The following is a 13,777-nucleotide window of genomic DNA, read 5'->3' on the forward strand; positions in this document are numbered from 1 at the left end:
CTAAAACTTAATAAAACCTTTCCATATGAATGATGTTCAAGAAACTAATTTGAAATCAAATCTCTGTAATTTGACGAAAAAGAGATAATGCTAGTCATTCTCCAGCAATTTTAAATTTTAAATCGTCTTTATATAGTAAAACCCCCCATTTTATATGAAACTGTATTAATAAAACTATTTGACCAAATAAAGTCATCCAGCCATACATCAATATATATAACATTTGCTTAGAAATGGTAGAATATGATCTTAGAAATATGTGAAATTTTCAATGCATTTGAATATGTGACTATCATAAGGTTTTTACTTAAGCATAAATGTCATTTAACCTGAAAACTACATAGTACCATAACAGAATTATTCCAAAGAGTTAGTAGAGGTTCAAACTACGAAGTCAATAAAATAAATCATGTGCAACGAGAAGCATATATTCAAAGACTAAATGGTTGATAAAACAGACTCTTTAAAAACTCTATAAAAATTGCCTTGTTTTACTTAAACTTGCATCTAGTTACATAAGGAGACAATAAATATATAGAAACACCAGAAATACATCAGGTAGTGTTCCTATGCAGAGAATTAAAACAGGTAGATACATGGTTACTGGTTAGATGGCTCAGAAAGACCTCTCTGAAAATGCAATGTTTTAAATTAACATCTGGTTATACAGTAGAGCCATTCGTGAAAAAAAAAAAAAAAGGTGAAAAACAGAGCAAACAGTGCAAAGGTCTAAAGGCTGTTTTGCCCACGAACGCACAGGGGCAAGCAAGGGGGGTACAGAATGAGGTCAGAGAAGCAAGCAAGGGCTCGACTTGTAGGGCCTTTTAAGGTTATATAAGAAAGCTGGATTTTATTCTAAGTGTTTTGAGAAGATTTTGGAGGTTTTATGCAAAAAATAAGGATGATTTGGTTTAAGTTTTTAAAAAATTACACAGCTTTCTAGAGAACAGATTGGGGAGGAAGGAAGAAATGAAGTAGGGAGACAAATTAGGAAGGTAGTCATTGATTTAACAAACATTTATAGTGCCTCTATGTTCTTCCCAGAAGCTGTTTAAAGCACTGGGGCATAACTGTGAACAAAACAAAATCTGTTCCCTCATGTGGCTTATGTTCTACTTGGGGGACAAACAATTAATAAACAAATTAGTAATGATATGTCAGATAGTGATAACTGTCACAGAGAAAATAAACAGGGTACAGGAGAATATAAAGAGCTGAGGAAAGAGTATGTTATTTTTATGCGGTGTGTTCAGCAAAATCTTCACTAAAAAAAAATGACATTTGAATAGAGAAGTTAGAAAGGCAACTGGGCATAGAGCTCTAACAAACGCTAAGATCTTGAGCTGGCAGAACCATTCCCAAAGCACTAGAAGAACAGCAAAAAGGCGACTGTGGTTGGAAAAGAATGAGCAAAAGAGAGTAGTAAGAGATTACAACTGAGAGGAAGCAAAAAACCCTAAGATGCAAGACCCTGTAAGACAGTAAGGAATTAAAAAGATGAGACAGCATCAGAAGAGTCTGAACAGAGTGATGTGACCTAACATATGCACTCTGGCTGCTGTGTTGATAATAAATTGGAAGTGGGGAAGAAAAGAGGCCTGGATGGCCATAATCTTGCTCATATGGCAATGGCTTGAAGCAAGTGTTAGAGGGATGGTAGCGAAGGTGTAAGAAGTGATGGGATTCTGGATTTATTCTGAAGACAGAGCCAAAGCTATGGAGTAATTGAAGTGACAGATAATGGTTGTTTGAATTAGGGTTACGATAATGACAAAAAGTAAATGAATTCAGAGTAAATTTTAGAGCTGGAATTAAAAGAACTTGCTGGTAGATTTGTGTGTATAAAGTAAAGAAAGAGAGCCCGGACCAGGTGACTTGGTTGGTTAGAGCGTTGGCCCCACACAGCAAGGTTGTGAGTTCGATCCCTGGTCAGAGCACATACAAGGAGGAACCAATGAATGCATTAAAAAGTGGAACAACAAACTGATATTTCTCTTTCTTTCTCTGCCCTCATCCCTTTCCTTCTTCTCTCTCTATAGTTAATAAAAAATTTTTTTTAAATTAAAAAGTAAGGAAAGAGAGAAAGGGTCACCCTTAGGTTTTTGGTTTGAGCACCTGAGTGGATGCCAGCAGAAAATCACGAGATCTGTGCCGGACATGTTAAATTTGTTACGGGACATTCATATGAAAACATCAAATAAACACTTAGATACCTGAGTCTACAGAATTCTAGGAAGATGTCAGGGCTAGAAACAACATTTTAAAAAGTCAGTGATTTACTGATGACCATTTACCTCTAGGTGAGGTAACCTAGAGAGAAAGATGTATAACAGTGAAAGAAGGGAAAACAGCGTAAGCCGTCAGTGAGAGACTACTCCAGGACTTAAAAGACATGCAGAGAAGCAGACAGTAAAGGAAAGTGAAAAGGAACCCTAATAACTGTTGAGGTATGAAAGAAGAAATATAATAATCAAGACAGACTAGAAGCTGGGTAAATGGGTTACTGTATTCTCTGATTATGGATACATTTCCAACATGTTTTTCTGCAGAAGGAAGTAAAAAACTAGCATGATAGTTACAGAAGGGAACAGGGTCATGGGAGGCATTTTTAAAATAGATGATATTAAAATATGTTTGTATGTTGTGATCCAGTAAAGGAGTTGAAACTTATAATGCAGAAGGGGATAATGGCAGGAATATAATAAGAAAAAGAAAAAAGAAAAACACAGCAAATGGGTTGGCCTTTCACTGGAACAAGGACATTCATTCACAGTAACAGATGGGAAAGCAGAATGAGTATGAGGAATAAAGCAGGTCGTAGGCAGATTTGTTAGTGAGAAATAAAGAATTTCTATCATCATTTTTGTTTCCTCAAAAATGCTAGTAAAAGGCTACTTCAGTCAGCTAACTTAAGTGGTAAATATAGAAATAATTGATTTTCATATGTATTATACACCTACTAGTATCCAGTTATTAGTATGTGTTTATATTTGGCAACATATGACATTATTCATTTACAAGATAAATAAAGTATGCTTATTAGCATTTTTAACATGAACACTAATATCTTTCTTCAACTACTTTATTCTTCAGATTCAAATGTTAGATATTCTGTAGCTCTTAAAGTAATCAGACTCTCAGGACACACTTTATAAATTAAAGGTTTAACTATCCAACTACTTAAATATGAAAATTAGTTAAAACAGATTATACGTAAGCTGAATTTAATGGATATCTATTGCTTTGTAACAGCAGTTCTCCCATTTCTGGTAACAGCCCCCACCATGACTTCTTTCGGGGAAACTGCTATTCCTAATATTTCTGGTAGTATTAGTGGCAGAGGTACCTACCCTAGAATTTTTGATGATGAAGTTGGAAGGAAAAGTTCCCTTTAATCACAAGCTTTAAATTATATCCCATGCAATCGGCAGCCTTGTCCCCCAGAATATACAGAAACCCTGAGGCTATGGTCAACACAAAGGCAGGGATTAAAACTGTAGAAGAAACATGAGAGACAGAAAGAAATAGACACAACGAATAAGGCAGAAACAAAAGGGTATGGACAGAAACAGACAGAGAACCTGCAAGGGTGAGGCAAAGAAAGCAAGCTCCTGATGTTGTTTGAGTCCATGAAACCAGCTAGCCCAGAGGTCAGCCCTACCTCTTCCTTTCTGAGTACTGGTTATGCTTTTTCCCTTTTTTCATCTGAGTGAGGTTAAGATAGATATCTGTCACCTGCAACTAAGAATTAAATGGAAAAATGCTCTGCTCAACATGAGTAAAGACTAGCTGGTGGGAAAACATTCTATCAGAAATGAAAAAACAGGGACAATTCTTCTCCATGCTGAAGGGAAGAAAAGCACAGAGTATGCAGATGCACTTCCATATACCCATTAGCAACCACCAAGTGACCGGTCTAAAGGGAGCCTCAAAATATTTGTGTGTGTGCACGTGCACATGCTAGTTCTGATGGAAGGTAAAGCAGAAGACTGCCATTATGTGAAAAGATGGATTGGTAGATCTTATAGGTTGAACTGTGTTTCCCATAAAAAGAAATGTTGAAGTCCTAAACCCAATACCTCAGAATGCGACCTTACTTGGAAATAGGGTCATTACAGATATAATTAGCTGACTTCAGATGATGCTATGCTGGAGTAGGGTAGGCCCCTAATCTAATATGACTGGTGACCTTATAAGAAAACAGCTATGTGAAAATGGAGACACACAGAGAAAATGTCATGTGACTACAAAGGCAAAGATTTGAGTTATGCATATGCAAGCCAAGGAAGACCAAAGATTGCCAGCAAACCTTAGAATCTAAATAGAGGCAAGAAAGAATTCTCCTACAAGTTTTAGAAGGTACATGGCTTTGAAAATAGCTTACTTTTGGCCTTCTAGTCTCCAGAACTGTAAGACAATAAGACAATAAATTTCAGTTGCTTGAAGTCACCCAGTACGTGGAACTTAGAAAAATTCCAGGACACTAATACAGCAGGTTAAAGTAGGGTTGGATATGTATAAGGAATAATTTTACTTAAGGTTTAACAAGACTTTTATATTAATACCCACCAACAATATCCCTCTAAACTGAAAATAAATTAGACTCCTTCAGTATTTAATAAGAACAAAGGCTTTGGAGCTGGGTTTGAATTCTATCATTTATTAGCTGTGTGATCTTGTGTCCTCACCTTTAAATGGGTATAGAAAGAGCCCCTCCTTGGATTGCTGTGAGGATTAAAAGAGCTGATACATGTCTAGCTCTTAGACTAGTACCTGGCATATAGTAAGAACTCTAAGTTTTAGCTGTAATTATTATCATTACGAACATTCAAGTTTAAATGAGGGTGTGTGTTCACTGGAGTAAATCTGACCATCTAAAGAGATAATTTCTCAAAATAATACCCTGATATAACCAAATACAACAACTTTATAAATGAACAAAAATTGATTATTCAATACTGCAAGGTTTTCCAGTGATAAACCTAGAAGGCTCAGTATATCTTTTCAATTTCATAAAACTCTGTGCTAACTTATTTATATGAGAAAATCTAATTTAGAGAAAAATACATTAAATGGTGTTAGGATTGCCTGGAATATATGTAAGTTACAATTAATAAAAAGTTTCTCTATATAATTTCATATACACATATATGGAAAATAAAATAGAAACGAAGGATTTCTAGAAAAATTGTCAGCACACTATTTTAATTATGCCACTTTCATTTCCAACATATATCTAAAACCTACTGCAGTTTAGAATAATCAAAATCCATTATTCTTAGATGACTCTATGCTTCAACTAAAATATTTTTCATAATCTTTCCTTAACATAGTTTTTCCAAAATTTCTTATACAAACAGAAACATGGTATACATTATTATTTCCAAGTGATTAATCACTTTTAATTCTTCAGGTAAGCCTATTTGAAAGACAAAATGTGCATTACTGCAGTTTATTTATAATCTTAAAGACATACAAATATTCATTTTTTTGTTTTATACACAGCAAAAATAACTCATTTTGAAGGTTTCTTTTCCTAAGACAATGGTATGTGTTTGTTTGGCTTTAATGTTCTAAATCAAACACTTGATTCCCTGCTTTGAAATCCTAATCTTGGACAAATGTCTAAATATCTAAAGTGATTTCATAAGAAAAATATTTTTAAACTTCAAACACCTTAACTAAATACAGGAAGTCAATTATGCAACAAACTTAATACATTAAATAGGGTCACATCCTGCCTTGACCAGTATGGCTCCATTGGTTGGGCATCATCCTGTAAAGCAAAAGGTCACAGGTTTGATTCCCAGTCAGTGCGCATGCCGAGGTCGCAGGTTAAGGTTCTGGTAGGGGTGTATATGAGAGGCAACTGATCAGTTTTCTCTCCTCTTTCTCCCTGCCCCCACAAAAGCAAATAAAATCTTTTTAAAATATAGGGTCATATCCAACACAAAAATCTTTTTTTTTTTTTAAACCATGTGAAAACTGTAAATAGAATGAAGAAAAAATACCGCTACTCTTCTAAACTAAGGTAGCATCAAATAACAAGTAGATTAGAAACAAATTAAGGTCAATGGTCTAGTTCTAGAAAAGTATTGCACTTACCCAGAGTTTTACATGCGAAGAGAGCCATGGCACTTTGCAGTCTGTCTGGTCTGAGTGCCTGTACCACAAGAACCTTAAAATAAAGTTTAGGATATTTAAAAAAAAATAAAGTTCTCACAACAGTTTTTGTTAACTAAACAACAGTTAACGTTAATTAATTAAACAAATGTTTACTAAAATGTGTGAATACTTTTCACTGCTACACAATATTAACTATGCCTCAAACTGTCACAATAGGTATATACAAAGATACATCTTTATAGGTAAAATTCACTAAAATCCATTTATTTCTTCAAACCTATCATCAAAGGTAAACATCAGCAAGTAATGGTCATAGGGACAACTACTTTTTTCAGGATCTAGTAACAAAGGACCAAATGCCAGGGGGAAATGGGGTATGCGGGTCAGGTAGTTCTGGTGACGGCAGAACAGAGGCCCAAAAATCTTGTCTAAAATGTTCAAATCACTATTTTTATGTTGAACCATATATACGTTTTCAAATGAAGTTTTTCTCTTTTTTCTTTTTGTGTTTTAAACATACTTGGTAAAACGGAATTCACCAATAATAAATGAAGGGAACAGAACCACTTACAGGAAATGAAAGGGTCACTTCTAGAGCATCAGATCCTACAGAACTTTCCAACTCTAAACCTTTTTCCATCAGTAGGTTTCATCATTTTATTCTGACATAAATTGAAAAAAATTCCCCTGTTCCCCACCATGAGATATATTCCTTAGACAGAACCCTGCAAAATGAGTGAAGAACCTTAATTTCTTTCTGTAAAGACACTGCCTCTGTTGCAAAATCACCCTTGGGTCAGAGAAAGTGAATAAGAAAAGCTATAGTGGGCAACACCCTACCCAGAAATTTTGCCAGTGATTTCACTGTCCTGGTAAGATGGCAAAGGCAGAAAGCCCTTCCCCACATAAGCCACATTACGGTTATGTGACACCCAAAGGCAGAGCTTTCATTTAAATGGCTTCTGAACCATAAGAGTAACATTAAATACTTTTATGCATTTAGATAACTTACCTGCTGAAATAAGGAAACTTTCTTTGCAAGAATAGATGGAAACTCTTGCTCACACATGGAGTGATGATAATAAGTATGCCACAAAGCTACATCTTCAAAGCAGAGGGTCTGATAAAGACTGGGGAGAGCAATCTTAAAAATAAAAATAACCATATATAGTGAGCTACAAGTCAACATAAGTAAATATATATATGTATTACTAAAAAAGGAAATGGAAACCAATTATTGATAGGTGTTTATTACTTTTCTACTTTATGTTGGTTTATCAAATCATTTATAGGTCAGAAATAGTATGGCAGATTTATTCAATCCACAATTAAATTACAGAAAAAGTTTCTAAAACTGCACTAAATCAATACTTGTAAGTTAACAAAATCTTCTCTAGTAAAAATGGTTGTACCTATCTATCTCCACCTTGTGGAGAAAAGAATGTTTCTATTAAAAACAACTGAAAAAAATTTAACTTTTTTTAAAGAAGTGCAAATGTTTTTAATTGTGATGAACTTGACATATACAAGTGCCAAGTTTCAACATTGCCACAATTGAGGATCACAGATTGTAAAAATGTCAAATTTCATATCAATATAAAACCCTTAACAAAGCAAGTTTTTCTAAATCATATTCATTCCTGCCCTTATTTGTGAACATGTTGCTTCCTTTGCCTTAGTGTTCTAAATTTCTACTAAGCGTTCAATATTCACTTTAAACAATACTATCTCTCAGATGTTTTCCTAAACATAATCATTTTCTCTACCTCAAACAGTATTCTCTCTTCCAAGCTTTCTCAACAATGATCTCCAAGATCAGAAATGTAAATGTATATAAATGGAGAATTTTTTGAAAATGTGAATGTGGAAGACCTATATACGAGTATACAGTATTAAAACTCCATGTAATATAAACATAAATGAAGTATTTAAGAATGCTTTATCCAAGTATCCATACTCATTTTTAAATAACCTATTATACTGCCTAAATATCATTAAACAACATAACAAAATTACACTTATACAGTAGAAAATTAACAAAGTACATTTCAATTTAATTATTTTCAATAAATTATCTAAGCTTATTAGGACAGCATTTGATACTTGTCTATTAACTTTATTTGGCAATTAATGTATAAGGTCCCACTGCCACTAATTTATGTGCACTACATAGGTAATCATTATGTATATGGCTAGAAATTTGAGACAGGCTACAAGCAGTTAGGGAGCTCTCTGGCTGCATGTTAGACACTGGATCAGGTCACCATGGTATAGCCCTAGTATGGCGTCAATCACATCATAGGCTAGTTATTTGTTATATTCTGTACATTGTAAGTTTATTCAATGCAGAGTCTATTTATATCACTATATATATATATATATATATATATGTGTGTGTGTGTGTGTGTGTGTGTGTGTGTGTGCGTGTATATATATATATATTTGTCATTCCACCAGCACTATACTGAACGGCAGTAGATACCAAATAAATGATAAAGAAAACAATTAATGATATGCAGAATCTACCTACTTTGTTCAACAAATATTTATTAAGCAAAGGCAGTAAAAATAGTGGTAAGAAGCTCAGACTCTGCAGCAAAAACCCCAGTTTTGAATCATGAATCTATTTTCTAAATGACCATAAGCAAGTGACCATATCACTCTGTGCCTTAGTTTCCTCATCTGTTAAATGAAGACAATAACTGCAACTACCTCACAATGTTATTGACTATATTTAGTGAGAGAATTCATTTTCAAATTCTGCATAATGCTTTGAACATAGTCACCAATAAATGCTAGCTATTCTTATTGTTTTTGCTATGTGCTACTGTACTATTATATATTGTAGTTGTGAAGAAAATCAGGAGAAGGAAAGTAAGAATGGAATCACATTATAGTTTTCATCCTTACCTGACAACATTTTTTTCATTTTGTTTTAGAGAGAGAGGAAGGGAGAGAAACATCGATTGATTACCACCAGGGATTGTATGTACCTGGACCGAAGATCCAACATGCAACCTAGTTATGTGCCCTGAGCTGTAACTGAACCCACAACCTCCTGGTTATGGGACGACACTCCAACCGAGCCACACCAGTCAGGGCAACACATATAGATTTTGAGAGAAGTGTATTTGTCTTTTATTCTCTACAAAAGCAACACTTGGGCCTAAGTAAAGAACACATTATTGTTGGGAGTTAAGGCTTCTGACCTGCTTTCTCTTCCTCATGCTCCCATCCTCACCACCCAAATAACACTGGTGTGGCGGGGAAGGGCGAGGAAGAAAGAGACGGAAAGGGAAGGAAGGGGAGGAGAGAGGTAAAGAAAACACTGTATCTGGAAAACCTACATATTAAAGGCATGGGGTTTGGTGTCAAAATGCCTGACTTGAAATCACAGCTTCAACACTTCCCAGCTATTTGATCTTGGGTCAGTTATTTAACCTCTCTATAGCTCAGTTTCCTCTTTCCTAAAACAGGCAGAATTATGACCTCATCATTAGGTTATTGTGATAGTATAATAAAGCAATGCATCTAAACTATTTAACATGTTGCTTAACATATAATAGGTCCTCAACAATATGTATGAAATTTAAAGGAAACCTTAGATTCATTCATTTAACAACTCACTAATGCTAACTCTCCTTTCTCATCTATAAATAATTAATAACACCTATCTCTTAGAAATTTTGTGATAATTAAATGAGATAATTCATTTGAAGATGTTTTGTAAACTGAAAACATAATACAACAGTAATGTATAGTATATATCTTTTCTGAGTATAAAGCTGCCTTTCCTATATGTATTGCACTTTTTAACTTGTAACCTTTATTTAAACTGTAACCTCTCACTAGATCAGTTGTTCAAACAATAATTATCTGTACGATGTTGGTTATCATTAATTTTGCCATTAGGAGTACGTGAGCTAGCTCAATATTCCAGAAATCCCTTCAAATTTTCACTGTTTGCATTCTATTATAATCATTTAAAAAAACATTTCCTACACTAGGTGATACACTCCTAGAAAGCAGGAACTAAGACTTTTACCTATCTGTATCCTCCATCCTCAAACAGAATATTATAAATATTTAATAAATCTTTTAACCCTATGGAATATATGAACAATGCAAAATTTATCTTAAGACATATGTCATTAGTTTGTCTACTCATAATCTTAAGTCATTTAACCAAAAAGTATTTAACAAAATTTAACCATGCTCAATTTAACAAAATTTAACTCACTGAATAAACAAAGGAATGAATGAGTCAGGTTTTTAAACAAAAGAAAGAATGAGTCAGGTTTTGCACTATATGTTAAGAAATAAAAGTTTAATAAGGCAAAGATCATAGAAAAAAAGGAAGACTGACAAGTCATTTTGTATCAGTATGGTAGCTGTTGTGATGTAAGAATGTCCAAGATATATGCCTATAGAAAAGATAGAATGGAGAAATCAGGCAGAAGCCACATAGGAGTCAATGCTTCGGGTAAGTCCTGAAAAATAGATATTTGACAGTAAAAACAGTCAGAGGGCATTCCAGGTAGACAGAATGATGGAAACAGCAAATACAAGAAACATCGAGAGTATGGACTGGAAGTAAAACTGAAGAGGCAGGTAAGGAATAGATAATGAATGATATGTTATCCAAAAAAAAAAAAAAAAAACAAAAAACTATGGACTTCACCTTCTGAGTAATAAGAAACCATGAAAAGGTTTTAAATAGGACACTAACCATACCATAACTAAACTTTGAAACATAAAGGATAGGATTAAAATGGAGAGGTCTGAGATTAGAAGCAGTCTACTTGCTAAATCCAGTAGAATAATGACAGTCAAAAAAAACTTAGGGTGATTGCAAGTCTGGAGAAGGACTAAGGATGAGAGATATTTAAAAGATGACTAGAAGTAAAAAAATGTGAATTTGAGAAACTATTTTCAAACATAAGTATTATACTGCATTTCACTTCCAATCCTGAATTATTGTACATACAAGTTTTCACCGAGCATACTAGAGGATCTTTCATCTACTTATCTTTATATTCTCTATGGGTGCACAGCACAGAACTTTGTGCAATGTAAATACTCATGATATATATGTTGAATTTAAAAATGTAATTAATAATAAATAAAAGGATTAATCAGAATAATTCTTTGATATTCTTTTACCCAGACTTTAAGCCACACTCACAGAAATATCAATACTGAATATGAATAAGTAGCAAATAAAAATATAAACATAAATAACTCAAATACAAAAAAAAAATTAAATATCCCTCATACTGAAAAAGAAATACCTTTAATGTTGCCACTGCCCAGCTTCTTTCCTGATCTATCCAAGATGGAAGATGATCACGTATTCTTTGTTGAGAGTCCTTTAATAAGAGCAATTATTTTCCTTGATATATTAGGCAAAATTAAGACAAAAAATTTCAACAACCGACTAGCTACTTTTATAAACACAATTCTTTTAAAGAGTTCATTCTATGCATTATTTCTTTATATTGTAGATATTACACAAGTCAGTGTTGTAAAATTCTATATAACATAAGTATAGATAACGATTTAGACAAATGTGTCCATGTAAAAGAGAGCCAAACCTGAAGAAAATTTTAATAAGTTCATTTGAGCCAAACTGATGATAATTGCCTGGAAGCAAAATCTCAACAGATTGAGATAAAAGTTCCAGAGAATGGCAGTTTTGCAGTTTATTTTATACATTAAAACCAATGGAGGAGGAAGCATAAAGAGGATTACATGAAACTCACTGGTGGTAGCTTAAAGAAGTAGAAGAAAGCTAAGGGGAGACATCTCTGAGATTGGAAAATGGAGAGACACATACTCGTTTTACATGGGTGTGTACAGGATGGCTAACAATTAACATTTACAGAACATAAAGAGGGGTTGCGTGGTCTCTCTCCTGCTCTAGTGGAAGATTGTGCCCTGAGGGGTTTGGAAAAAAGGGGGATTGCTCTGACATCTCAAAGGTACGTTATTTTAGATGTGAAAAGACAACAGGACAGGATTAGTTAAGGTCAAGATTGACTTTTGTCAAGGAAGATACCGGCCTAGGACATGGCTACCATCACAACTTGCTTGTAGTTTGGAAGTTTTAATTTCAGACCATCTTACGTGGTTACTTTAGGTCTCTGACTTTGTAAGGCCTGTCACTTAGGTCTCCCTGAGCTTGTCAGATTTAGTATACGGCCCCACTTTTGCCCACAGTTGCATTCATTTTCGCTGTACTTAATCTTCTGTAAAACTTCAGTAAATACTCAAACACAAGAAATTGCCATAAAATTATATTATTTTTATTATATCTTACATTTCAGACATAAGCTAGGTTTTGTATTACATTTAAGGTATGCTCCTTTGAAGAATACTATCCATTATGTGTGTAATCAGAAAATTACTAGACAAAAAGCTAAATTTGAATATAGTTTTCAAAAGTTTTATAAAGCAACTTCTAAATTTCAATTACATAGAAAATTTTTTCAGAGAAAGAAATCATGGACGTAGACAACAGTGTGGTGATGGCAGAGGGGAGGGGAGGAGAGTGGTGCATTTTATAGAAGGGCAATAGAGACAAGGACATAGTTCTCTAATTAAAGTATAATTTCCACAGTAATTTAAATCTTCTCTGAAGCAATTATATTAATGAAGTCTAAGTCAGAACTATTTTCCCTAAGAGTAGAATAATTTTATTATTTTTTACTTACAGCTTTCCGCAACATGTCTCCAACAACTACACCGGTAAATGTGTCCCATTCCTATTGAACAAAAATATGAGGAATACAAAAACTATAAAAATACTAACCAGTTAACAAAATATTCTTAATAACCCTATAAAATGGCTTACAATGCAGCTAAGGACATGGGAAAAAAGAAAAACACCTTCCATAGCTTCCCATTTCTAGTGTAACACTAGCATTGTGAGTTCATTTATCAACCTGAAACTTTAATATGAAATCTAAAAATAATTTTATTAAAACAAAAAACTACAATATATATATAAGGGAGTTTCAATATTAAAAATGTAAATTTCATATCAATTAGCATTTGTCACCACCTATTTGTCCTATTATAGACTCTTTTGTCAATAATAAATGAGCAATAAGGTGTGCCAAAAGTTTAAAAATTGTGTATGTTGGAAAAAAATACTTCTACTAACTTATATTTTCTAACAGATAGAGAGAAGACTGTCATTTTTCCTTTTTTTAAATCCTCAGAATCAAAATTGATCAACTGTTATGAAATCTAGTGCCTTAAGAAAACCTACGTCTTTATCCTGGATTCCCTTAACTACATAATAATGAGCACTATGATATATTTTACATACTGATCAGCAAATAAAGGAAAAATATATTAAAATTTGGGAGCAATATAGAAACATTACCAAAGTAACATACTTCCTGCTTCCACCATCCCGACCACTCATTCTTACTAACATTATGAAATCACCAATAAATATGCATGATTATTATACTGTGTAAGTCCAAGGAAAGTGTTCTCCTTTCCCAATGATAATTTATTCATACTCGATGAAGAAAAATATGTAATATTAAGCCTTACAAAGTGTGGAACCTACTAATTATAATGAAAAACATTAACAGGAGATTACATCATACTAACTAGTAGAAATAAAGAGATCGAAATT

General features: G+C 33.6%; 1 protein-coding gene across 1 annotated transcript in view; it reads right to left on the reverse strand.

Moving 5' to 3' along the window:
• The window catches only part of LOC150018864 (cytoplasmic dynein 2 heavy chain 1), a 283,446-nt gene that overhangs the window by 101,651 nt on the left and 168,018 nt on the right, over window positions 1–13,777 (reverse strand). The window contains exons 72-75 of the mRNA XM_090265892.1: window positions 12,840–12,890; window positions 11,418–11,495; window positions 7,139–7,270; window positions 6,106–6,178 (exon numbers count right to left, since the gene is read on the reverse strand). Of these exons, the coding sequence (XP_090122018.1) occupies window positions 6,106–6,178; window positions 7,139–7,270; window positions 11,418–11,495; window positions 12,840–12,890 (334 nt within the window). The remainder of the gene's footprint in view (window positions 1–6,105; window positions 6,179–7,138; window positions 7,271–11,417; window positions 11,496–12,839; window positions 12,891–13,777) is intronic.

Source organism: Furipterus horrens, unplaced genomic scaffold (genome assembly GCF_987537825.1).
Source record: "Furipterus horrens unplaced genomic scaffold, mFurHor1.1.pri manual_scaffold_2, whole genome shotgun sequence".
NCBI lineage: Eukaryota > Metazoa > Chordata > Mammalia > Chiroptera > Furipteridae > Furipterus > Furipterus horrens.